General features: G+C 38.3%; 1 protein-coding gene and 1 pseudogene across 1 annotated transcript in view; both read left to right on the forward strand.

The window, feature by feature from the left end:
- Positions 1-27,393, forward strand: part of WDFY2 (WD repeat and FYVE domain containing 2) — a 204,205-nt gene that overhangs the window by 93,914 nt on the left and 82,898 nt on the right. The window contains exon 4 of the mRNA XM_077158122.1: positions 18,154-18,208. Within this exon, the coding sequence (XP_077014237.1) occupies positions 18,154-18,208 (55 nt within the window). The remainder of the gene's footprint in view (positions 1-18,153; positions 18,209-27,393) is intronic.
- Positions 847-13,959, forward strand: LOC143679403 (TIP41-like protein pseudogene; annotated as a pseudogene).

Below are 27,393 nucleotides of genomic sequence, written 5' to 3' on the forward strand. Positions count from 1 at the left end.
TAATGTTACTTAAAATAACACTTTTATTCTTTTCTTTTAACAAATATATATTGAGTTATATTGAGTCCCTACTATGTGCCAGGCAGTTTTGTAGGTGCTTGGGATGCATAGTGAACAAAATTGACTCTCCCTTCCCACCCAACAAACCCCTCCCTTTGTGTACATGACATTTAGAAAGCTATATAAAGAAGAAATATAAGTTATATTTGTTAGATGGTGTTCTAGTCTGCTAGCTGCCGGAATGTGGTATACCAGAAACAGAATGGCCTTTAAAAGGGGGAATTTAATAAGTTGGTAGTTTACAGTTCTAAGGCTGAATGTCTATAGACTCCCAATTAAAACGAGTCTATAGAAATGTCCAATCAAAGGCACCCGGGGAAAGAAACCTTGGTTCAGGAAGGCTGATGAAGTTCAGGGTTTCTCTCTCAAGTGGAAGGTACATGGCGAGCACGGCGTCATCTGCTAGCTTTCTCTTCTGGCTTCTGGTTTCATGAAGGTCCCTGGGAGGCATTTTCCTTCTTCATCTCCAAAGGTCGCTGGCTTGTGGATGCTCTGCTTTGTGGTGCTGCAGCATTCTCTGCTCTCTCCAAATCTCTCCTTCTCCAAAATGTTTCCTCTTTTATAGGACTCCAGTAAACCAATCAAGACCCACCCAAATGGGTGGAGACACATCTTCCCTAATCCAGGTTAACAACCACTCTTGATTAAATCACATCTCCAGAGAGATGATCTATTTACAGATTCAAACATACAGTATTGAATAGGGATTATTCTGCCTTTGCGAAATGGGATTTTGATTAAAACATGGCTTTTCTAGGGTCCATGCATCCTTTCCAACCAGCACGGATGGTGAGGGAGGTGATGGGCTTTATGGAGGAGAAGCAGCGCTGTGTAGAAGGTGCTGCAGGTAGGAATGGAGCAGAGGGACTAGGTTGCAGGTGTTGAAAGGATGGACAGGGCAAACCTCACTGAGGATAACTCCTGGAAGTTAGGAGGAAGTGTTCTTTGGGTAGAGGCCTTGAAGTTTGGGGAAAGAGGCATGCTGATATTTTTAAGAGTGGAGGCAGTCAGTGCAGGCTCTGAAGCAGGAGTGTTTATAACAGTAGTGCAATTAAAATCTTGATTTTTAAAAAACAAGGAATGAGTCTTCCTTTATTCACAAATATTTATCGATTGCCTCTCATGCATGGTGCATCGGGAAAAGTGGTGGACATGTATTAAGGAAAAAAAAAACCCTCATTCTTTTCAATGTAAAATCAACTTGCAATCAAGAAAAGATAAAATAACTGACCACAGATTTAATACAGATTACGCTCAGTGGCATAAAAGAGCTACAGTACATTGAAGTTTAGAGATGGAAACATCCCTTCTGTCTGAAGTGAATATACGAAAGTGGACCATTCAACCTTGCCTAGCAGGATAGGTTTTGAGAAATGATGGAGAGTGGGGCAAGGGAACGGTTTTCCTGGGAAAGCGAGAGGTGAGAGGAAAGGCCGGGAGGCGCAGCAGTGCAGGCCAGTGTTAAGGCTAAGGGTAGGCTGGGTGGAAGCGTGTCGGGAAGGGCACGGGCTCAGAAAGGACAGTAAGGATATGAAGACTAACTATTAGGAGATGGGTAGGGGGAAGGTAGCTCCGGGGCCACTGTTTTGTTCCACCTACACATGGGTGCCTGCTGTTCCCAGCTGGCGTCTGGCCTGCTGGCGGGTGGCGGGACATATTTATTCCTGCTCTAGGGCTCAGAATTGGGTGTCAGGGATAGTGATGCAGGTGTCTCTGGTGCTTGTATTTATCTGTTTTTCATGTTTGTTATAATTAACTGTCATCTGTATTCTCTGCGCAGTGTACTGTTTTCCTTTGCTCATAGAAATTCCACAAGCTGTTCTCCTGGGTTTCAGTTTCCTTTTGAAGGACTCTGAGGTTTGTGTGTGTTGAAAGATCAGTGGATTAAAAATCATGAGACAGGCCCTTGTTGTGGGCCCAGGCTGGGCAACCGAGTAAGTCTATGGCCCTGAACAAGTCGCTTAGTTTCTCAGGACTTTGCTTTCTTTAAAAAGTAATCATTGAAATGGGCAACCTCTAAGGCTCCTTACAGACTCTAAGATTCCAGGAAGTCCAAAACCTGTTGGCCAGAGACCCAAATTTCTCTCAATAACTGCTTTCTCAAGTAAGAGCAGTAGTTGTCAGCATAATATTAAGGTATTCTTAATTCATATCTTAAGATACTGAAATTTGCCAGAGAAGTCATTGTGTCTACACCTGCCTTTGTTTATTGTTTCTTTTGCATCAACTGGGAGTAATTTTTAATTGCAGCATGAGCTTTTTTAAAGTTCAGAATAATTTTCTTAAAAGTTTCAGGCTTTTTTTCCATTCAAAAATTAAATATTGGCTTAATACTTAATAAAGTAGATGACTTTATGTGAACTGATTTCTCATGTCGTTTACTGTTTAATGTCACAGCAGAATTTTTTTTTTTACAGCAGAATTTTTATTGTTTATAAGTGTTGTTTAAAATTTACAATCCCTTTCACTGTCCGTGCAGGGTTACAGAAAATGTCAGCGGCTTTCTTTGTGTGATATTATCAATATCCAGGTTTGGGGTCTGGTGCTGGACAGGTAATCCCCATTCACTGAATACCTTCCAAGAAGTATTCATAATAAGGTGTTCTTAATACCTGAAGATTCTGAAATTTGCCAGAGAGATGGTCTTGGAAATCATTGCATCTACACCTGCCTTTCTTTATTGTTTCTTTTACCCTCACCCTTCCATCCTCTTGGGAGAGAAATTATTGAAAAACCAACTGCATCTAATTCCTTGTAGTCAAAGTTAGGAGACTGGGAATAGGAAAATACAAAAACATTGCTGTTGATGTAAAAAAAAGATGACAGGCAAACCAGGATGGGGGAGCAGCCAGACAATTAAGCAGTTTACATGTGTAAATTGAAAGTGCTTTGTTTTGTGTGCTTTATGTGTAGACCTGAATTTGAACAAGAATTTGTAAAAGTGAATTTGACCAAGAGTGTACCCCTTCTTGCTTGATTATTTTGAATCTGGAGAGGTTAAGAGCTGCTGTTGTTATGTAAACCCCAATTATCTTTTCTCTTGTGCCAGATGCTTCTGTATATTGTGGCGTATATTAGTCTTCTTAGAAATATGACTAGAAATATGATTTCTTACAGAGGTTGGAACTGAGGCTGGGGTTTTGTAGTTGAAGCATGTCTTCCTCCCACTTCTTAAAATGCATGTGGTCAGAAAAGATTAGGGTCGTTAGACATTTGACAAAAGGAAAAAAGACACCTACCCTGTTAGCTCTTTTGTGCAGAGAAGATTCCATTGTCAGTAGTCAGCAAAGCCTCTTTTCATAATTTTAAACAAACTGGAACAGTACTTTGAACTCTACAGGCAAACTGGCAGAATCTGAAATGAAGACTAATCAAAGCCAAAAGTCAGGTGAAGCACGCAGTAGTTTTCATGCTGTGATCTGTGAGGTCAAATGACCTTCCTCTTAATACTAAGATGTTATTTGGCTTTTTCACTCTGTTCTCAAACAAGTGAGAAGATTGAATGCAAAAGCAGATAGGGGCAGCCAGCTATATTCTATTGAACCAGACATTAATGAGATTTGCAAAAATGTAAAACAATGCCACTCTTTTCACTAAATTTCTTTCATTTTATAAAATATAGTAATTTTCACAAAAATGTTATTTGTATTAATATATAATACATTTATTATTGTTCTTTTTATGACTTAATAAATATTGTTTAAATTCTCTGTTAATTCCTAAAATGATAAGTATCGATAGCTATAACCTATGTAAACAAAAGCTCTTTGGAGTCCTCAGTAATCTTTAGGAGTAGAGGGAAACTGAGATCAAAAAGTTTGAAAACTGCTGATTTAAACAAGAAAGTTTAGGGGTGAAGAAAAAAAAAAGTTGTAGCACAAGTTCCAGGTCACTGACTGCTAAAATGTGGAGATAGCCCTAAGTAGTAGGCATTGGAATCTCAGAGGGTCTTTTCTTAGCATTATTCTTATGGTATTTGAGTTTTCATGACCTTGCTTAGAAAGACAAGTAACAGCACAGATGGGGAGCGAGTCCAGACAGAAAGAATAATCTACAGCTGGTTGAAAGAGGTCAAATGATAACTCCATGGATACGAGAGAAACTCCATGGGTCATTTAGTCTTTTCACATCTTTAAAGGGACTAGGAAATAAAGATGTTTTCCCTCATTTAAATCTCTGTGTAGAAGCCCTTGCTCTTCTTTGCAAATTTCTGCATTTCTCAATGATTTTAAAGCATTGTAATTTTATAATTTAAAAATGACCCTCAAGAAGTACCTGAAACTGTAGAGCTGTCCAGTAGCCTTGTTTCTTAAAGATGATTGTACAGTGATATAGCTTTTACAATGTGACTGTGAGATTATGAAAACCTTGTGTCTGATGCTCCTTTTATCTAGGATATAGACAGATGAGTAAAAAAAATAGATAAAAAATAAACAAATAATGAGGGGGACAAAGATTAAATGTGTCATAGTGGTCAGTGGGGGGTGGGTAAGGAATGTGGTATTTATGAGTTTTTTCTTTGTTCTTTTTCCTTCTTTTTCTGGAGTGATGCAAATGTTATAAAAAATTATCCCAGTCATGAATGCATAACTATGTGATGGTATTGTGAGCCATTGATTGTACACCATGGATGGAATGTTTGTATGTTAAGAATGTTCGTATGCTTAGATTTATCAATAAAAATATATATTTTTAATGACCCTCAAAAGAGAGTTAACTTCAGGGAGGTGCAAGGGTAGCTCAGTGGTAGAATTCTCACCTGCGATGCAGGAGACTGGGGTTTGATTCCCAAACCTGCACATGTCAAAAAAAAAAAAGAGAGAGAGAGTTAACGTCTGTAAAATTGTTTTGTACTGTTTGTCATCATGGGTATTCTGTTCATTATGTTCTGATTTCAGAAAGAATACGTACAGTACAATAAAAGTGAAAATAAAAACTGGGAATCAAGGCGCAGTGTCTGCCGCCCCTTCTCCCCTTCCGTGGTGACAGAACTGCATGCCCCAGGCCTGACAGAAAGATGCAGTGGCCGTGTTTTGTACAGTCTGTCCTAACTCCGTTTTCTTTTAGTCTCCATTGACTGAATTCAGCCTGGATACCTGGCCTGAGGACTGGCGAGGGCCCTCCTGTGGACTGTGTGGGGCCTTGTGGGAAGAGAGGTGCAGAACAGATGAGATGCCCGCCCGGGAACTGCGCTGGAAGCAGGGAGAGCCGCTCCCGTAGGCAGGCAGGGAAGCAGAGGGCCATGGAGAGAAGGCTGACGGACTGCGAGGGCCCCTGGAGCTCCGGTTATGAGGGGACAGAAGGTGGTGGTCTGAAGAGGACAGTTCATCGAGAAGAGACAGTGGCTGCACTTACAGAAAAAGCAGAGATATCAGAGGAGAAGCCCTGAGAGGCAGAGACAGGCAGACAGACAGAGGGTGGCTAGTGCAGTTTAGATGGCCATTAGCTCTCCCGTTTGTCTCTCAATAATAAATCCTGTCTTTCTGTAGAAGCTTGTGTTCCTTGCAAATAACAGCCTAAGTAAAACATAGGATAATCCAAGTATGGCAGATTATAAACTCAGTTTCTGTGCTTGAGACTTGAATTTGATTCTCAATTTATTGGTAGCCAAAGCAAAAGGAGACACCATTATTTTTGAAAGTGTATACTAAAAAGGAAGCTATTTTTAAAGTAGTAATATTTTCCTAACATTGAATTTTGTATTAGTCGCCCTCAAGTAACTTAATCATTGAGACACTAAGTAATGTATTTGACAATCTCTTAAACGTCTCTAAAGCAGATGAAGAAATGGATTTTGTACAGAAATATCGAATGAGGAGTTTACCAATACCAGATCTCCAAACAAGATTTCAGCTTTAGACCAACTTACGTTTTATAGAGGCAGATGCAGAAAGAAAACTGTGGTCTCAACCGGAAACGCAGCCTGTCTGTGCTCACGAGACTGCAGCTGAGGCCCCAGCACCATGCTGCACTCTTCTGTTCTCTCACTTCCTGCATTTCACAGAACCCCCAGCACCAGAGGACAGATAGCCTCTGTCTTAACACACATTAACACATGCTTTACATCTGCCGTAATTGAATCATTTTGGTTGTGGCACAGGAGTAGAAAAGTAGGTTAATAGAGCAGCAGAGTTAGATACCCCAGACAGCCTCAATCACATGTGAAGACGCTACAGATCACTTGTGGATGGGAGAAGTTCTTCACCTGAAGCAGTTGAAGCAGTTGGCTTGCTTTTAAGAAAAAGATCAATGTTAATCCTCAACTCATGTGTTATACCAAAATAAATTCCAGGAGCTTTAAATAGCTTTAAGTGTACAAAGTAAAACCTTTAAAAAGAAAAACCAAAAGCTGGAGGTAAATACAGTAGACTTCTCTAAACAGTGACTTCAGAGAAGAATGTTGTAAACTTCAAAGAATGGGAATCACAAAAGAAGATAAAATTTGACTACATAAAACTTGAAACTTCTCTGCGTGTAAAAACTATACAAACACAGGTTAAAAGAAAACAATAAGTAGGGGAAATACTTGCTTAAAGCAGTACAGAGAAAGCATCATGTCCTCCCTGCATGACAAGCATGAACACATAGATAAGAAAAACAGTAAAAGCCCATAGAGAGCAGAGAAGTCACATAAGGTGAAACAGTCAAGGCTAATAAACTTGTTAAAATGTTAACATTTAAAAAATTCTATTCTTATCCAGACCTTAGTGAAATGGAAACTCTGGTGCATTAACAAGGAGGGCACATAGCTTGGTACAAATGATTTAGAAAAAATGTTGATAATATATATCCAGAGCTTTAAAAATATTTATGCCTTTGTAACAGTAATTTCATTTCTAGGAAAGCAGCCAAGGAAAATAAAAAACAAAGGTATGGTTTTAAATATGTTCTCATTATTTTATAATAATAAAAAATCTGTCTTAAAAATCCAGCAGGCAGAAACTAATTAGATAAAATCCTATATAGCCTTCCAAAGGAATATTATATAGCCATTAAAGAGCCTGTTTTTCAGAGACGATTTAATGACATGGAAGATGGTAGTTAAATGGTAAAACTATTCCAGTTCTATGTGTTTGCATACTGAAAATGGAAATAATCAAAATATTAATACTCATCACGAGTTGGTAGCATTGTAGACAATTTAAATTTCCTTCTTAATATTTTCTCATAGTTTTTATTTAACTACAATAAGCATATTCCTTTTTTTTGTTCCCCCTATTATTTATTTGTTTTTAATCCATATGTTTTACTCTTCTGTCGATAAGGTAGATAAAAGGAGCATTTGTCACAAGCTTTTCACAACCACATAGTCACATTGCAAAAGCTGTATCATTATACAATCATCTTCAAGAAACATGGCTACTGGAAAACAGCTCTACCTTTTCAGGCAATTCCCTCCAGCCTCTCCATAACACCTTAACTAAAAAGGTGGTATCTATATAATGCATAAGAATAACCTCCAGGATAACCTCTTGACTCTGTTTGGAATCTCTCAGCTATTAACACTTTATTTTGTCTCATTTCGCTCTTCCCCCTTTTGGTCAAGAAGGTTTTCTCAATCCTTGATGCTGAGTCCCAGCTCAATCTAGGGTTTCTGTCCCCCATTGCCAGGAAGGTCCACACCCTGGGAGTCATGTCCCATGTTGAGAGGGGGAGGACAGTGAATTTGCATGTCCTGTTGGCTGAGAGAGAGAGGCTACATCTTAACAACTAAAGAGATTCTCTTGGGGGTGACTCTTGGGCCTAATTTTTTTTTTTTTTTTTCTAGCCATTTTTTTTTTATTAATTAAAAAAAGAATTAACAAAACAATTAGAAATCATTCCAATCTACATGTACAATCAGTAATTCTTAATAACATCACATAGTTGCATATTCATCATTTCTTAGTACATTTGCATCGATTTAGAAAAAGAAATAAAAAGACAACAGAATAAGAATTAAAACAATAATAGAAAGAAAAAAAAACAAAAAAAACAAAAACAAAAAACCTATACCTCACATGCAGCTTCATTCAGTGTTTTAACATAATTGCATTACAATTGGGTAGTATTGTGCTGTCCATTTCTGAGTTTTTATATCCAGTCCCGTTGTACAGTCTGTATCCCTTCATCTCCAATTATCCCTTCTCTTTTTTTTTTTTTTAATTAACGGAAAAAAAGAAATTAACCCAACATTTAGAGATCATACCATTCTACACATGCAATCATTAATTCTTAACATCATCACATAGATGCATGATCATCATTTCTTAGTACATTTGCATTGGTTTAGAAGAACTAGCAACATAACCGAAAAAGATATAGAATGTTAATATAGAGAAAAAAATAAAAGTAATAATAGTAAAATCAAAACAAAACAAAAAAAAAAAAACAAAAACCTATAGCTCAGATGCAGCTTCATTCAGTGTTTTGACATGATTACTTTACAATTAGGTATTATTGTGCTGTCCATTTTTGAGTTTTTGTATCTAGTCCTGTTGCACAGTCTGTATCCCTTCAGCTTCAATTACCCATTGTCTTACCCTGTTTCTAACTCCTGCTGAACTCTGTTTCTTGGGCCTAATTTTAAGTAGGCTTGACCTATCTTTTGTGGGGGTAAGTTTCATATGAACAAACCCCAAGATTGGGGGCTCAGCCTATTGCTTTGATTGTCCCCACTGCTTGTGAGAATATGAAGAATTCTCCACTTGGGGAAGTTGAATTTTCCCCCTTTCTCAGCATTCCCCCAAGGGGACTTTGCAAATATTTTTTTATTCATTGCTCAGATCAGTCTGGGATTTATCGGGGCATCACTCTGGACAAACCTACAAAGTATATTCCTTTTAATATCAAGATAATTAACATGAAAATAAAGCATGTCTTTAATATACTCATTTCAGAATTCAGAAGTCAAGGAGACAAAAAATAAGAATGTAGAATATTTGAAAAGTACCGTTAAATTTCATTGAAATTTATATCTGTACAAATAAAAATTGATAGAGAACCTTGTATGCTGGATAAAATACATTTTTTTATTGTATATCTTCAGAACATTTACAAAATCAGTATCTTGACCATAAAGAAAATCTTATGAAATTCTAAAAAGTAAAAATGTTATGTATTTTCTGGCTTTAAGCCAATAAAATGAGCTATTAGTAATAAAGAGAGCCATATATAATTGCTTATCAATTCAGGGATTTTTCTAAATAATCTAGTTTAAAGACAAAATCAATACATAAATAATTTAGGTGTTAGGAAGATATATATATATATTCTTATGTAAGACAATATAGACACATGATGAGATTATTTTAAAGGAGAACCACTTCATATCAAAACCTATAGAATACATACAGTCAAAGCTCTGCTTAGAGGATTGTACCTTCAAATGTTATTTGAAGATAAATAATTAAATATGTGAACCTGAGTGTTCAGTTTCACCTAAAACTGCCACACACAAAAAAAGAAAATTAATAAAATAAATTAAAGATGGTTGGAAAAGAAAATTATAAAAATCAATTCTGAAATTAGAGAAAGAGTAAACAAACCATTCGAAAGGACAATAAATAAAGCCCAAAGCTGGGTTTTAGAAAGTACTGATAAAATGAATTCCGGGCAAGTCTCATTATGGAAAAAAGATAAAAAATTAAAAGCGTATAATATTAGGCCTAAGAAAACACTGCAATGTAAAACTGCACAGTAAAACCCACTGGGCTTATGGGAAAAATGGAGTTAGGGCCATAACACTCAAAGACTTTGTCAGTGACACATAAAAAATAAAATAGGTCATTCATAAAAATGGTAGTGCAGTTTTTTGGTTTTTGGGGTTTTTTTTTGGCATGGGCAGGCTCCCGGAATTGAACCCGGCAGGGCAGGCAAGAACTCTGCCACTGAACCACCACTGTATCACCCGGTAGCACAGTTTTTGCATATGTTAAATGGTTGGGAAATTCACTAACATCATTGAGCTCAGTGGGGCAGTTCACCTTGAAAAGATCTGCAGTGGCCTCAGCAGGGTTGTGGCTGTGAGTTAGTGTGAAGCGGGGGAAGGAGGTCATCTGAAAGCCTTTGTGACCCCGGCCTGGGTGGCTGTGGCTCTCCACAGGACACGGGGCACACATCGGACACCGAGGGGCTGGTCAGTACCTGAGGTGTGCATGTGCATGTGTTTTAAACTTTCTACATGACTTCATTAACTGGCTTCAGTTTTCTTTCTTCAACTAGTGTTCCTGGAGAATGAAATCTTGTGTAAGCAAACATGAGATTCGCTATACTCAGATTGTTCCCTGCTACGTCAGACACGTTGTAACCTCCCATTCACAATTTCAAAACAAGCCTTGTGGCAAAGCTGATTTTGTTTGAAAGGGAGTTAAGGAATCATAGGAGAATATCACGTCAGTTCCACAGTAGTATATTTGAAAATATAAAAGAAACAGATGATTTTATAACGAAACATGAGTGAACAAATTTGGCTCAAGAAGAGGGGAACAGAGTGCTGATAAGGGCTCAGAAGCCGAGGGGCCTGGACCCAAGCCATGCTGAGGCACTGGTGCCCACTGCCGCCTCCTCTCCAGCCTGTTCTCTGGCCTCTTGGGCCCATCTCTGCCGTGATGACCTTTGGCCTCCAAGCAGCCGCCAGGACTTCCCTCTCGGGTCATGGAAGCTGACACGCCAAGACCCACGTCATGAAGTCAGCGGATGTGGAGAAGTTAGCTGATGAATCGTATATGCCATCCTTCTCTGAAATGGTGTTAGGAAACAGCATTTTAAGAATCCAGCGTGGCTCTGGCTTTGGGATTGAGTTCAGTGCTGCAGAAGCCTTAAGATGTGTAAACAACTACCAAGGAGTGCCCGAAGTAGCCTGGGCTGAAGAGTGTCAGGAAAGCAGGAGGGAAGGTGAATATTCAAAGGATGTTATTAAGCCATACAATTGGACCTGTACAACAGATCATGAAGGAACATTACTTGGAGAATCACTTCAGTTAAAAGTTGTACCTGCAACAAATCATGTAGATACAGAGAAACTGAAAGCCAGAGAACAGATTACATTTCTTGAAGTTCTCCTGTTTGAGGATGAACTTCAAGATCATGGAATTTCAAGCCTGAGTGTGAAAATTAGAGTAATGCCTTCTAGCTTTTTCCTGCTTTTATGGTTTCTCTTGACAATTGATGGGGTGCTTATCAGGATGAATGACACAGTACTTTACTATGAGGCCAACAGGACCCAGAGGTTGCAAAACTGTACATCATAGGAGAGCAAAATTACTGATTTAAAGCATGTTTCCCCTTCCCTCTTCATGGAATCTAATGAAATATCCAAACATTTACCAATGAAGGAGGCCGTTCGCAAGAAGCTAGTCTTTACAGAAAGAATCAATCCTAACCCTGCAATCTCACAAGAAACTACGCTTGTGGAATAGAATGTGATATAACATATATTCACCATGGAATCTGACTGGAGACCTTGGGTATTAGTAGTGGGATATATATATATATATATTTAACTTTTTAAATACTATGATACAACATATATACAAAGCAAAGAAGGAAAAAAGCAATCATTTTCAAAGCACTCTTCAACACGTAGTTACAGGACAGATCCCAGAGTTTGTCATGGGCTACCATACCATCATCTCGGGTTTTTCCTTCTAGCTGCTCTATAACATTGGAGGCTAGGAGGAATAAATGTCTTTTTTTTTTATCATCACAATCGACTTCTTTTTTCTGTTTTGGGAAAAATAACATATATACAAACAAGCAATAAATTTCAAAGCGCAGTGCAACAACTGGTTATAGAACAGATTTCAGAGTTTGGTATGGGTTACACTTCCACAATTTTAGGTTTTTACTTCTAGCTGTTCTAAGATACTGGATACTAAAAGAAATATCAATATAATGATTCAGCAGTCATACTCATTTGTTAAACCCTACCTTCTCTGTATAACTCCACCATCACCTTTGATATTTCTCCTACTCTTTAGTGGTATTTGGGCTATGGCCATTCTAACTTTTTCATGTTGGAAGGGGCTGTGGATAATATGGGGTAAGGAGATGGAAGTAGCTGATGTTCTGGAGAGGCTGGGCTATCTAGGGTTCAGGATTTATCTAGTCTGGGAACCCATCTGGAGGTTGTAGGTTCCAGGAAAGTTACTCTAGTGCATGGAACCTTTATAGAATCTTATATAATGCCCTAGGTGCATGTGGCTTCCTACCAGTTTTCTCTAATCTTCAATTAGAGTTGTTCAGCTTATTCTAGAAGTTAACTCTCACAGAGTACTCACTATGTACTAGGTTCTATTGTAAGTGCTTTATAAATATTGAGTCATTCTTCACAACAGTTGCCTGAGGCTATTTCAGGGGAGAAACTGAGGCCTAGAGATCTTAAGCAAATGTCCAAGATCATACAACTAGCATGAGTTTTAGCAGGTTTAAACTTGACAATTTGGCATCAGTGCTGTAGCGCTTACTGTGCTTTGCTATCTTTAAACCAAAACCCAATGAAGTAGCACCAAAATGGGACATTATAAGCCAGTAACACCTTAAAAATATGGATATAAAAGTTCTTCTAAAATATTAGCATATTGTGTCCAGTAATATGTTTAAGGAAGAATATACCATGACAAGCTGGAATTTCTGGAATCAAGAATGGGTCAAAATTAGGAAATGTACCAGAATAATTCATTACATTAGTAAATTGAAGATTAAAAAAGAATTTTGTATAACGGGTACCCAAAAAATTAATTCAATTCAGCAGTTAGTTCTAGTAAAAATTCAAGATAAAATTAAAATAGAAGTAATTACCTAAACATGGACAAGGATGTTTGTCAAGGCCACAACAAACATCCTACTAAGTACTACATAGCATACTGAGACATGTATATATTAGATGTGTGAGCAGTAAATCAGAAATTGAAGTGGGAAAAAAATCCCATTCAAACTAATGAAAATATATAAGATGCTTAGGAATTAATTTAACAGGTTAGATACATGATCACTATAAAGAAAATGATAAAAATTTTATTCAAAGACCTGAGTTTATTACACCCAAAGCATGAGCAGTGAAGGAAAAAGTAGATGAATGGGACTTTCTCACAATTAAAAACTTGTGCTTCAAAGAACTTTGTCAAGAAAGTGAAAAGACTACTCAATGGAAGAAAATATTTGGAAGCCGCATTCACAATAAGGGTTTGATACCCAGAATATATAAAGAAATCCTACAACCCAACAATAAAAAGACAAACAACCTAATTTAAAAATGGGCAGAAAGTGGTTCAGTGGTAGAATGCTTGCCATTCATGCAGGAGACCCAGGTCCGCCTCTCAGGCCATGCAGCGCTCCCCCCCCCCCTCCAAAGAAAAGGGGGGCAAAGGACTCCAGTAGATACTTTTCCAGAGAGGAAATACAGATGGCTGAAAGTGTATTAAAGTGATGCTTGACATCACTAACTGATAGGGGGAATGCAAATCCAAACCACAATGAGATATTTCATGCCTACTAAAATGGCCGGTATTAAACAAATAGAAAACTGTAAGTATTGGAGAGGATGTGGACAAACAGGAGCACCTATTCGCTGCTGGTGGAAATGTAAAATGGTGCAGCCACAGTGGAAGACCAGGGGCGGTTCCTCAGGAAGGTAACTGTAGGATTGCTTTGTGATCCAGCAATCCTGCTACCAAGTATATACTCAGAACAACTGAAGGTGAGGACTCAAAGACATTTGGACACCAGTGTTCACAGCACTATATTCACAGTTGCCAAGAAGATGGAAGCAAGCCTGTGAATAGATAAACAAAATAAGATACACACATACAATGGAAAATTATTCAGCTGTAAGAAGGAATGAAGTCCTGACACATGTGACACATGGATGAATCTGGAGGGCAATATGCTGAGTGAAAAAAGGACAAATATTGTATGATCTCACTGGGATGAACTAATTATAATAAGGAAACTCATAGAATTAATGGATTACCAGGAGACAGAATGGGGTTAAAAAATGGGGAGTTGATGCTTAATTTGGGCAGAATTTCTAATTAGTTGATTGTAAATTTCGGAAATGGATAATGGTGGTGATAGCACATTGTTGTGGTGTAATTAACAGTGCTGAATTATGTGTGTATGGGTCGAATGTGTTACTGGAGGGAAAGCTAGAGGATAAAACATGGGAGTAAAACACAGCGAACCCTGTTGTGGACAATGACTGGTTAATTGTAGAAATATAAGACTGCTCTTTCATGAACCATAACAAATTTACATCGGTACTTCAAGGGTGGTAGATGGGAAAAAATATGCCTAATGCAAACTACGAACTACAGTTAACAGTTATATTTTAATATTTTTTTCATTAATTGTAACAAAGGTATCACACTAATGGAAAGCATTAACAATATGGGGGTATATGGGATTGTTGAAGGTTTTACATGACTTTTATGTAAAACCTACAACTCTTCTAATTAAAAAAAATTTTTTTAATTATGCTAATTGAAAGAAACCAGATACAAGTACTACATCTGGTATGATTCCATTTGTATAAAAAGTAACTATAAGTAAATCTATAGAGACGGGAATTAGATTAGTGGTTATGTAGGGCTGGGGAAGAATAGAGGGAGTGAGAGGTGGCTGCTAAGGGGCATGGGGTTTTTCTTCTTGGAGTAATGAAAATGCTCTAAAATCGATTGTGGTGATGAATGCCCAACTCTGTGATTATCCTAAAAGCCACTGATTGTACACTTTGGGTGGGTTGTATGGTGTGTGAATATATATCTCAACAAAACTGCTTTAAAGATATAATACACAATCACCTAAAATATCTGCTGTTTAATACCCACTACAACTTTTTTTTTCAGAACAGTAAATTTTTAAGAGTAAATATTATTAAAAAAAAAAAGACTTGCTGTGTTTCTGGAATTTTGTCTCAGTTATCTAATATGTTGGGATACCGTTTAGTTTGCTCTTCATTTTCCAGTTCCTTCAGGTGTAAAATTATGTTATTGATTTGAGGTGGTTATCCTTTATTGGCGTCGGTGTTTATGGCTATTGATTTCTCTGTGAGCAATGTTTGCGTTGCATCCTATGGGCATTGGCGTGTTGTGTGTTCATTTCCGTTTGTTTTAATGTGTTTTCTAAAGGTCCTTGCGATTTATTTGGTAACCCATTGGTTATTTAAGAGTGCTGTGTTTTGGTTTCCACATGTTTGTGAGTTTTCTGGTTGCCTTTTTGCTGCTGATTTCTAGTTTTGCTCCATTCTGATGAAAGAAGGTACTGAGGATTGCAGTGTTTTGACCTGTGTTGTGGGGTTGTGTGTACTCTGACCTGGGGAGTGCCCACCTGGGGAGAGGAATGCGTATTCTGCTGGGTCGGGTTTGTAAGCAGGACTGTGCAGGACCTCTTTTTCTTGACTGAGCTTTTTTAAAAAAAATGTTTTTGTTTCTTTTTTCTTTTTTTATCTTATTTTGTTTTTATTATTATTTTCCTTTCCATTTTTAGCTTTCGTATGGTTGTTCTATCTATTCTTGTACTTAGGAAACTGAGGTTTCCATCTACTATTGTGGAATCTATATCACTCCCTTCGATTCTGTCAGTTTTTTTTCTACATATATTTTGGTGCTCTGTTTTTCGACACATGTTTATAATCTTTGGTGTTTCCTTGATAGATTCACTTTGACATTATTAAAATGACTGTCACAAAATGTTTATCTTGGTGGTCATTAAAAATTTGGGATATTATTAATAAAGATATTCTTGATATTCATGTGCAAAAAAAAAAAAGACCTGAGTGTATTCCTCATGGAAGATATCATATCATTAAAATATCACTCCTTCCCATTTAAATATTAATACAGTTGTAACTCAGAATGCCATGGTATCTTTTTTCTTATTAAAATGTGAAAATTATCATTACTGCTGAAGATTCCATAAGTAAAATCCAAGGGCGGAATATTCTTAGAGAAAATAAGGCAGTTCACAAGTTAGACAAAGGATTATTCTCCCTGATAACCAAAGAAGCCTACCTGTCAGTAGGAAAATTACAGACACAGTAGTCAGAAGGGGCAAGGATCTGCACAGGACGCCTTACATAGGTACTGTCGCAGACAGCCTTGAGTTTTCTCATCTCCCAGACTCTCAGCTGCTGCTTCCACCCTGATTCCTTGGCTGCTTCCTGCGTTCTATGAAGCCAGCACTGCTGGGCCTAAGAGCTGACTTTCCTAGTGGCTGCACAGCCCAGGAGGGGCAGCTAAATCCCCATGGGCCCAAGACCCCCGTGCAAGGGGAGGTGGGAGAGAAAGGCAGATGCTGTGTGCAGCCATGCCCCTCCCTCGCCTCCCAGAGTGCGGCACCTGGGGACTGCTGTCCAGGGACTACTGTGCACTGAATCCACCAACCGGGCTTTGGCGTGGACCCCGGGCCAGCCGGACGCGCCTCCCATCCTTCCCTTCCTCGCTCCCACTGCCAGTGCTTCACCTCCCAATAAAGTTCACACATGGGATGATTTTACGATGAATGGTAGTTACTTTTCGAGCATGTGTTAAATCCAGAATGCAGGCCTGTGTTATTTTATGCCCTGCCTCGTTCCCAAAGGATTTGTGATACCTTTGCCCGATATTTCAGGATATTGAAAATAGCATGAAGTATCTGTACTCTGTAAATGCTTGACTGACTAACAGCTGTCTTGAATGAACTTATCCTGTGTGCATGCCAAGGCATGTGGGGCATCCGAACAGCAGGGCTCGGGACCACGTTCCCCTGGCCTGGACTGAGAGTGACGGTGAATCATCCCCATTTAGATGTGTGTGTGCTTTCCAGGCTACTTCACTTCATTACAGAATAGTCTGTTCTCTTCAGATGTGAGCCAGCTCATCAGAAATGAGACACGCTGTGGTATCACTCCTTGAAGACATGACATGAATTAAAAAGTGACAGGTTGATTAATGTTATCACTGAGAAAATCATGTAGAGAAAGTTCATGTGTGGAGAAGCTTCTTAAGAGGGGAGGACGGGGTAGAAAAGGGGATAACCAGGAAACTTAGCTGCCTTGTATCTTCCCTCTTGTCACCTTGTACTGGACTTTTGTGGCATCTGTCACAGAAACAGAAGAGAATTATTTTCTTTTTAAAAATTACATTAACTATGAATTCAGTAGACACCAAGACAAGTAAGGAGTACAGTTGTCTGTCTCTACTCACCTTCCTTTTTTCAAGTCATCAAAAAATAATTCTGGATGTCTGTAAGTTTTGAAAGGGTCTGTTGTTTTGTTGTCAAGCTCAGCTGAAGGCATCAATTTACTATACTCTGCAATTTTCTTTATGTTTGACAACCTACTCTCTTAAGTATATATGATATTTTGCATTTGGTTCTAAATGACTTAAAATCTGACTAGGGCATATAGGGACCAACTGGCTTGTACATCTGTGTCACTGTGTACATAGATGCACAGGTGAAAGACATGCTTACTCTTACCTTTCATATGTCTCCACCAAGAATATATAAAACAGGCTCCACAGAAACTGACTTTGGGGGGTAACTTTGACACCCCAACTAATCTCATCGGATCGGGAGATGCCTTCCACGTGCCCATCTGATGAGTGTTTATTGATTCCCTGCTATGCCAGGTGCCCTCGGGGTACGGGGATGAATAAACTGAAATCCTGAGACGCTCACAGTGAATAAGAAAATGAGAATAAAGTACTGATGTTAGAAACAGAACCTTAAAGTACCTAATTTATTTCTCTAGTAGTGAATCGCTATCCACTTGCTTACCAGCAGAGCCTCACACATTTTCAGCTGTGGCACCATTGAGAAAAAAATTGTTTGAATCAGGTTTATTGTCAAAATTGGCAGTGTCCGGACTCTGAACTTGGTCCAGTTCTCTTCTCACTATACACACACAAGAGCCAACTCAAAGAGCCAACTTAAATATTGTAAGGTAATTTATGATAATTGTATTGGATTATAATTATGATTGCTACTTCTAAAGAGGTACAAAAATCGATTGGCAAAGTACTAATGTTAGATGTAATTCTGTGAAGATGTTTGTTTTATACAATCTGATTTACTGAAACAGCATTATTTGCTGAAATTATTTGTTTTGCTTATTAATTTTCTTTTCTTTTGTAGGAGTTTCTTTTGTCAGAAGATTACAACAAGATGACTCCAGTGAAAAACTATCAAGGTAGGAAATAAGAGCAGTGTTTTCATTTACCTAGATTTAAAATATTTCTTAAAATACTTGAAGAAAGTAAGTGCTCCCATAGGGGAATACTTACTTTACAGTAGTCTGGAGGGAAAAAGAGAGCAACTCTTGGAAGTGAGTAGCATTCCATGATTCTGGGTTAAGAAGCTGAGGGCCCCAGAGGCTGGGTGACCTGCCTTTGGAACTGGAACCAGGCTGGTGTGACTCCCTCGCCCTTGGCTTGGGCGTCTCTCTGCCCTACGCTGCTTCTGGACAGTGCAGCAGGGACAGGAAGGGGTCCAGTGTTGTCACCTGCTTCACATGGAGTTCATTTCATATGTGGTTAAATGTTTTAAGCTGCCGAGAGTATTCATATTGTGTCTGGGAAAGAATGAAGGGTTTCGAGCACCGTGGACAGTGGCCATGTACCATAGCCATTTTCACAGTGTGGCTTAGGAGCAGCTTCTGCAGGGGATATCTGTCAAGAACAGCAGCGCCATGGGCCAAAATAAAGGAGGTGCACGTTAGATACCTGGAGGTCATGCCATCAGATCCCTTGACCTCTTTCATCTCTGAGTGACCATCAAGCCTCTCTTTGAATCTCCAGAGACATAGCAATACATTCTGATTTTTGAAAATTTTAAGCATTGAAAGTTCTTTATTTTTGGATTTTAAGCCATAATTCATTTTCCTGTAGCTTTATTTTTTAGTTTTTTTCACACATCACTCATCAGATCCTTATTCTGTGTCTTTTCTGTACCAATAGCTGAGGATTATAATGGTGAACAGGATATGTACAGCTTCTGCTTATAGGCTGTTTATAGAATACAGAGGATACAGACAGGTAAACAGGCCATTAAAATATCATGGGATAGGTGTTAGAATGGTTCCTTTTGGCCTTTGCTCAGCCTGTTTGAGCTACAAAGACTAAATGCAATCTCTTTTACACATGACAACCTTTTTAGTATTTAAAAACAGCATGAAAGTTCCCACCCATGACCCCTTCCCTTTCTCCTTTCATTTGCTGTCTTTTTTCCCCTTCTCGTTTCCATCTTAAACTTTGCCACTTCCCCCTTCATGTGACAAGAGGTTCAGCTTTTGAGAAGATTTTCTGAGTGTCTTGGTCACACATCTTAGATATCCGTACCTTTTGGGCCACGTAGCAGTGTGGCACACTGAGGTGGGCAGCATCTGAGGTGGCCTCTGGTGGTCTCCACCCCCGGGATTCACATCCCTCCCTGGAGAATGGGCCGAACCTAGAATGTGGCAAGTGACAGGCATCGCTTCTGAGGGGAGCTTACAGAGAGACCAGGGCTTCTGTCTTGTGCGTTCGCTCTCGCTCTCTCGATTGCCCTCTGGTAAAAGCCAGCTGCCATGTGATCTGCCTTGCGGAGAGGCCCCTGTGGTGAAGAGCCCCAAGGGAGACACCAGTCCTAGCCAGTGGGACCTGACTCCTGGGTGCAGCAGAGGTGGGCAGACTCTCCCCCTAGGAGCCTGCAGATGAGGTCACAGCACCTGCCTGCAGCCTGAGAGACTTCGAGGCAGAGGCTAAGGTCTGTGCCAGCTAAGCTACTCTGAGTTTCTGTAGCCACAGAAACTGTGAGATAATAATTGATTACTGTGTTAAGCCCTGAGGTTTGGGGTAATACACAGCAATCAATAACTGAGGCATACATACAGTCTGATAAGTACAAAATAATATTCCCTTCCTCTCCTGGGCACTGTCCTGCTAATGTAAAGGCTAAACTTCTGACAGCCACTTTACACTGTTGGCTTACGTCGGGCAATGAACTCTACATTCCTCACCAGTTTTCAGTTAGGTATTTGTGAGCTGTGTCTCCTCTACTACTGAAGCTGTTTCTTGACGGTCTTTTTAGTCTAATTGCTGGTCTTCATGCTCTGTAATTCACTGTCTCTTTTTACTTAGCCCCTCATTTCAGGCTATCAAGATATTTTGAAAACTCATCTTTATTACCCTAAATGCATAAGCATAGAATAGGTCTTCCCCAAGTCTCTGTTAAAGGTAATCCTTGGCCTCGAGGTTGCACAGATAATGGGCATTCCCACCAGAAGCCACTCTGCCTCTAGAGGCCTTGGCTCTCACATGTCCAGCCAATTTTATGCACATCTGACTTTAACGAATTATAGCCCACGTATTTCCATTTTATCTAGAAAGGAATTGTTTCGGTTTGCTAATGCTGCCAGAATGCAATATACCAGAAATGGATTGGCTTTTACAAAGAGGATTTATTAGGTTACAGATTTACAGTTCTAAGGCCATAAAAATGTCCTAATAAAGGCAGCAACAAGAGGATACCTTCACTGAAGAAAGGCTGATCACATCTCTGCCAGCCCTTCTCTCCTGGGTTGGTTTCAAAATAGCTCTCTCAGCTCCTGTAGGTTCTTCTAGTTTTTCCTGGGGCATTTTCTTTTTCTGAGCGCTCTCTCTCTATAAGCTTTCTTAAAGGACTCCAGTAAAGGGGTAAGACCCACCTTGATTTCGGTAGGTCACATCTCCATGGAAACAACTGAATCAAAAAGGCTCCATCCGTAACAGGTCTGCCCCCACTAGAATGGATTAGAGAAGCATGGCTTTTCTGGGGTGCATAACAATTTCAAACCAGCACATGCTAGACTACTGTAAAAACCTTTCACCATAAACACTTAAATGTGATGATAAAATGATACTTTTTGTGGTTGTTCTTTTTAATATAAGATTAAATTCATGAGGGGAACAAGAGGAAGCCAGAAGCAAGGAAAGAACTAACAGGGTGCCATACCTGTGACCTGATACTGTGGCAGTCCTGGGGACTGGACACTGATGTATGAATATATACCTGGGGACAAGAGATGAGGCCTAGGGACTAAGTGAGGCAGGAAATTACAACCAAGATATTCATAGAGAGCTGAAACTCATAAAGGGTTATCACCCTGCGAGAAGGAGAGGACTAGAACCCCTCCACCCATAGGCCCAGAAGACGTCAGAGAAATTTATTCCTGGCCCCAACTCTGTTTGGAGGGGAAAAGTCTCCCCAAGATAAATTAAAACCCTGACTCAAATCTTCTGGGCTTGGAATCCAAATTTAAATCTCTCATGTGGTGCTGGAACTTCCAAGTTAAGAAATTATGAAAACTTTGTCTTGGGCTAGTGATACCACTCAGGTACCTGCTAGAAATAAATATAGATGCTGTCTTCAAAAAGATAGATCACACAAAAACCCTACAATAAAAACAAGCCCTGCCTAAGATGAATTTGTAATTTTTAAAAATTTTTAAAGGAATCAATCAACCGTAAGTGAATATCAGCAAATACCACCGACAGGAGGGTTAGAATGCCATGGATTCCAGATAATAGTTAACTGTCTGAAGGAGACCATAGCATAATATTTTAAATAATTAAAGAAATCAGAGAAAGTGTAGAAGCCAGAAGGACATTTGAAAAGCTGAAAAGCTAACAGGCAGGTTTTTAAAAGAATCAAATAGAACTTTGAGGTATGAAAAATAGTCAATGAAATTTTAAAATCAGTGGGTAAATAGACTAGACACAAATGAATTGGTGAAATAGTTGATGGATTTCCTCTCAGAGGAGCCACATCTTTTATGAAAATTAAAACAAAAAACATAGATTTCTAAACACAGCAAAAATATCTTGCAAAGATGAAGGTAAATCAAAGACTTTTCATACATACAAGAGCTGAAAGAATTCAATATCCATAGACCTGCACTAAAAGAAATGTTAAAGGAAGTCTTTCAGGAAGAAGGAAAACAATACAGAGGAAAATAGGGATGTATACAAAGGAATGAAGAGCACCAGAAATGGCAGCTTTAAAATTTTTTTTTCATGCAAGAACTTATTTATATTTGTAGTGTTAACTAGTGGGACACATAGGTCTATACAACCCCTTTCTAACATGTTCACCTTCAATATTGTAATATTACGTATAGATTTTTAGATTATTATTTCAATCTCTTTAAAAGACATTTGGCTTTTTAACTAGTAATAATGACAGTGTAGCATGGGGCTTATAACATATTTAAAGTTAAACTACATATCAACAATAGTGCAGAAGATTTGGAGGGGAGAAAAGTAGACTGTTGTAAAATTCTTACACTATAAATGAAGCGCTATAATATCACTTGAAGGGATAACTATGATAAGTTAAAAGCGTTTGCTGTAAACCCTAAAGCAACCCTAAAAATACCAAATCAAAAAGTTACAACTGGTAAGTCAACCAAGAAGATAAACTGGAATAAAATAAGTCTCAATTAAAAGAAAAAAAGACAGGATAAAAAGAAAAAGAAACAGAGAGCAGATGGGAAAATTAGAAAACAAATACAAAGATATAGATTTAAACTTAACAGAATCAATAATCATATTAAATGTAAATGGGAAGAAGGTGGCATTAAAACCATATATAAAAGGAAATGCCATTGTGTGTGTTTTCAGTTTTGAATCAGTATTTTTCATGCAATTAAAACGTTTTAAAATGGCCCATATAATGGTTACAAAATGGCTGTGATTTCAAATTATGAAATGGTCATTTCATAATTACATTGTGTATTTGACATCATAATCCTGCCACATCTCCTTAATAAAAGTTGAGCACATAGGAAAAAAGGCAAATGGTCTAAGGCCAATTCAAAGGCCTTTTTTGACAGATTGGGTGAAAAAGCAAACCCTATATTTAAATTGCTTACAGCAAATGTTTTTGAAATAAAATATAATACAAATAGGTTAAAAGCAAAAGGTTGGAAGAAGAGATCCCATATGAACACGAATTAAAAGAAAGCTGAAGTGGCTATATCAATATCAAAGTAGCTTTCAGAGCAAACATTATCACCAGGGATAAAGATGCTAAAGGAGTCAGTCCGCCAAGAGGGCGTAACAATCCCAAGTATTTGTGCACCTAAGAACATAGCTTCAGACTACATGAAGCAAAACCTGATTGAACTCAGGGAAAATACACATCTACAGTTGTAATCAGAGACTGTAATACCCTTCTCTCAATAGTTAATTGAACACACCAATAGTTGGTAGAACAGGTAGGCAGAAAATCAACAACATGGTGAGCCCATTCACCCTAATGACACCTACAGAATGCTCCATCCAACCAAAGCAGAATACACATTCTTTTCAAGTGCACACAGAACATTTAACAAAATAGACCATCTTCTGGGCCTTACCACAGCTCTCAATATATTTAAAAGGGTTCAAGCCATACATTAAGTATTCACTTTGACTAAAATAACATTGAAGAAGAAATCATTAGCAATGGTCTCTGACAAATCCCCAAATATTTGGCAGCTAGATAACACACTCCTCTGTAATCCATGGGTCAAGGAAGAAATCAAAAGAGAAACTTGAAAGTGTTTTGAACTGAATGAGAATGAAAACACACCATATCAGAATTTATGGAATGCTGCTACAGCAATTCGGAGGGAAAATTTATAGCAATAAACACCAATAATGGAAGAGAGTGTGGTAACCTCAGCTTTCACTTTAAGAAATCAGAAAAAAAAGAACAGATGCAAACCAAACTAAGCAGAAGAAAGAAAAAATCATAGAAACTCATGAAATAGAAAGCAGAAATAATAGAGAAAATCAATGAAACCAAAAGCTGGTTTTTGAGCAGATGAATAAAAGTGATAAATCTCTAACCAGGAAAAAAAAAAAGGCACAAATTGCCGTATCAGAAATGAGAGAAGTGACATCACTGCAGATTCTAGGAGTATTTAAGGAACCCTAAGGAATATTCTTAGGGTTAAATAAATTTGACAACTTGGAGGAAATGAACAAATCCTTGGAAGACACAAACTACCAAAGATCACTCAAAAAGAAATAGAAAAAAAAAAAAAGAGATAGGCCGAATGCCACCATGTTTATTATGGTTAAAACCTTTCCACAGGATGGGCCATGGTGGCTCAGCAGGCAGAGTTCTCACCTGCCTTGTTGGAGACCCGGCCTTGATTCCCAGTGCCTGCCCATGCAAAAAAAAAAAACCTTCCCACCTATCCAGGCCCAGATAATTATTGGTGAATTTTACCAAACATTCAAGGAGGAAACCATACCAATGCTACATAAACTCTTCTGGATAATTAAAGAACTGGAATGCTTTCCAACTCATTCTGTTAAGCCAACATTACAGTGATACTAAAACTAGACACAGACAGTACAAGGAAAGAAAACTTACAGGCCAATATAAAAGAAAACCATATAATCATCTTTATAGACACAGAAAGGGCATTTGACAAAATGTAGCATCCATTCCTGATTTTTAGAACTCGGCAAACTAGGAATAGAAGGAAACTTCCTTGGCCTGATAAAGGGCATCTACAAAAATATACAGCCAATACCAGATTTAATGATTGAAGATGGAATAGTTTTCCCGACGATGAAGAGAAAGGGAAGAGTGCCCTATCAGCACTTCTCTTCTAGCCAGGTTTCCTAGGGATAAAGGCTCTGAGTTTCTAGATTGAAAGTGCTCCAAACGCCCAGCCTAGTGAATGAAAACCCTGCACAACGCAGACTATTGTGATATTCCTGTGCACCAAGTATAAAGAAAAAATTCTAAAAGCTTCCAGAGGGAATAAAACAGGGAGCTATAGGGCTTTCTTACTGGAAACCATGTAAGAGTGGAAGAGTGATTTCAGATTTTTGATGGGAAATTAATTTCAATTCTGAATCCTGTGTATAGTCAGAATATCAAGTGTGAGGGAAAAATTGATAAAGATATTTTCAGACATGCCAAGGTTTTAAAAATTTTACCTCTTAGCATTCCTCCTAAATTGCAAAAATAAACATTAAAAGGGAAAATGTTAAATCTTGTTTACAGGGTATAAAAGGGAGGAAAAGTAATTTCCAGGAAGCTATCAGCAGGCCTTAGCAAACAGCTAGTCTAGATTGGAGCAGGAAAATGGACAGGTTTTATAGAGATAGGGAAAAAATAACAGAAAAGCCCAAATGTGTTGACCATATTGGGAGGAGTTTTAAACTCTATTAGCAAATTTGAGATTGTTTTTGTACACAGTAAGCTAAGCCAATGAAATGAAAATAAGGTAGTTATTAACTTCAGGAAAAAAATAAGTTTATACAGGGAAGAAAATATAATTAAGATATACAAGCTAACCTCATTTTATTGTGCTTTGTAGAGGTCACGTTTTTTACAAATTGAGGGTTTGTGGCAACCCTGCACTCACTTTGTGTCTGCATATGCACATTGCTTTTTAAATATAATGCTATTGCACACATAATAGGGTAAACATAACTTTTGTATGCATTGGGGAACGAAAAAATTTGTGTGGCTTGCTTTATTGTGGTATTCCTGCAGTATCTCCACGGAATGCCTGTACTGCATGCCTCAACTATGAACAATATTTATATAGTCCTAATAAAAAATTACTGAAAACTGATATAATTTAGTTGGGAAGATTAGAGGGAGGGGAAGTGTGTGTACTGCTGGATGGATGGTGGCAAGTATGTGGGAGAGCTTTGTCCTCATCTTGCATTAGAGGAGGTCAGTAGATAATGTATGAAATGGAAAAGTCATTGTGGTAGTTAGGTTCAGATGTCAACTTGGCCAGGTGATGGTGCCTAGTTCTGTTGCTGTGGCCATCTGTTGCTCATTACATCTGCAGTCAGCTAGGAGGCATGCCTGCCTCAATGAATGATGTTTAATTTAATTGGCTGGTGCTTAAATGAGAGACTCAACATAGCACAGCCCACGCAGCTCAGCATACTTCATCTCAGCACTCGCAGCTCAGCCCAGGCCCTTGGAGATGAAGAAAGGAATCACCCCGGGGAAAGTTGTTGGAATCCAGAGGCCTGGAGAGAAGGCCAGCAGAGATCACCCTGAGCCTTCCCACATAAGAAAGAACCTCAGTTGGAAGCTAGCTGCCTTTCCTCTGAAGAGCTAACGAAATAAATCCCCTTTTATTAAAAGCCAGTCCATCTCTGGTGTGTTGCATTCCAGCAGCCAGCAAACTAGAACAGTCATTGTTCAAAATGTTTTTAGGTGAATACCAGAAGAAAAAGTTTAACAAAAAACCCTTGAAAGTGTTTGTCTCTGTAGTGTTGAAAAGTAAATGCTCTAAAATCGCAAAAAGAAATCTTAGATGTAATATTTAAGTGCCTGTCTAAGTGTCCAAATAACCATGAAGCTACAGTAATTCAACATCATGGTGCTGGTGCGAGAATAGACATTGAATTCAGTTAGAGAGTCCGGAAATATAACTGAGTAAATATTACTATTTACCATTTGAAAATAAGTCATTTCAGACTATTGGGTAAGGAAGAATTACTCAAAACGTTGGAGAATTGGCTGTCCATTTGGGAAGAACAGTAATATTAGATGCCTATTTCACATGATTACTAAGAATAAATTCTAGGTGGATTAAATATGTATCCCTTTAATCTGGCACTTTCTTTCAGGTAATCTGTCCTCCAGAAACAAAATTTTTCTTCAAGTCGCAAGGGCATGTGTTCAGAGATGTTTGCTGTAGTAATGCATATATTTTTTTCTATTAAAAATTTTTTTATGAGAAGTTGTTGGTTTAAAGAACAATCATGCATAAAATACAGGATTCCCTTACACCTACCCACCACCAACATTTGCATTGGTGTGAAACATTTGTTACAGTTGATAATATAGCACTTTTTTTGTAATTTTGCTATTTTATTTAATAGTAGGTACATTTGTAACAATAAATAAAATATTATTAAAATAGTACTATACCTGTTGTCCATTGTTTACCTAGGGATATTTTTCCCCATATTCCTAACCCGTACACTGGGTAAAGGGGGTGTCAGTCACAAGATGAAAGCTATATAGTTAAGCAATCATTATGAAAGATCAAGGCTGCTCAATTTACAGTTCATCAATTTCAGGTATTTCCTTCTGTCTATTCTAATATAGTAGGAATTAAAAAAAAAATCTGTATAATGATACAGTAGTCATAATCATTTGCTAAATCCTAACATCTCAGTTACAACTCCTCCCTCACATTTGATCATTGTCTCAATCTTCAGTGATATCTGGGCAGTGACCATTTTAGCTTCTTCTTGCTGTAGAGGGTTGTTGACATTATGGGGTAGAGGAATGAAACTAGTTGATGCTCTTGGAGAGACTGGTATGTCTGAATTTCAGGGCTTATCTGGCAGAGGAGGCATCTGGAGGCTTTATGTTTCT

This window comes from Tamandua tetradactyla, chromosome 4 (genome assembly GCF_023851605.1).
Source record: "Tamandua tetradactyla isolate mTamTet1 chromosome 4, mTamTet1.pri, whole genome shotgun sequence".
In the NCBI taxonomy this organism is placed as follows: Eukaryota; Metazoa; Chordata; class Mammalia; order Pilosa; family Myrmecophagidae; genus Tamandua; species Tamandua tetradactyla.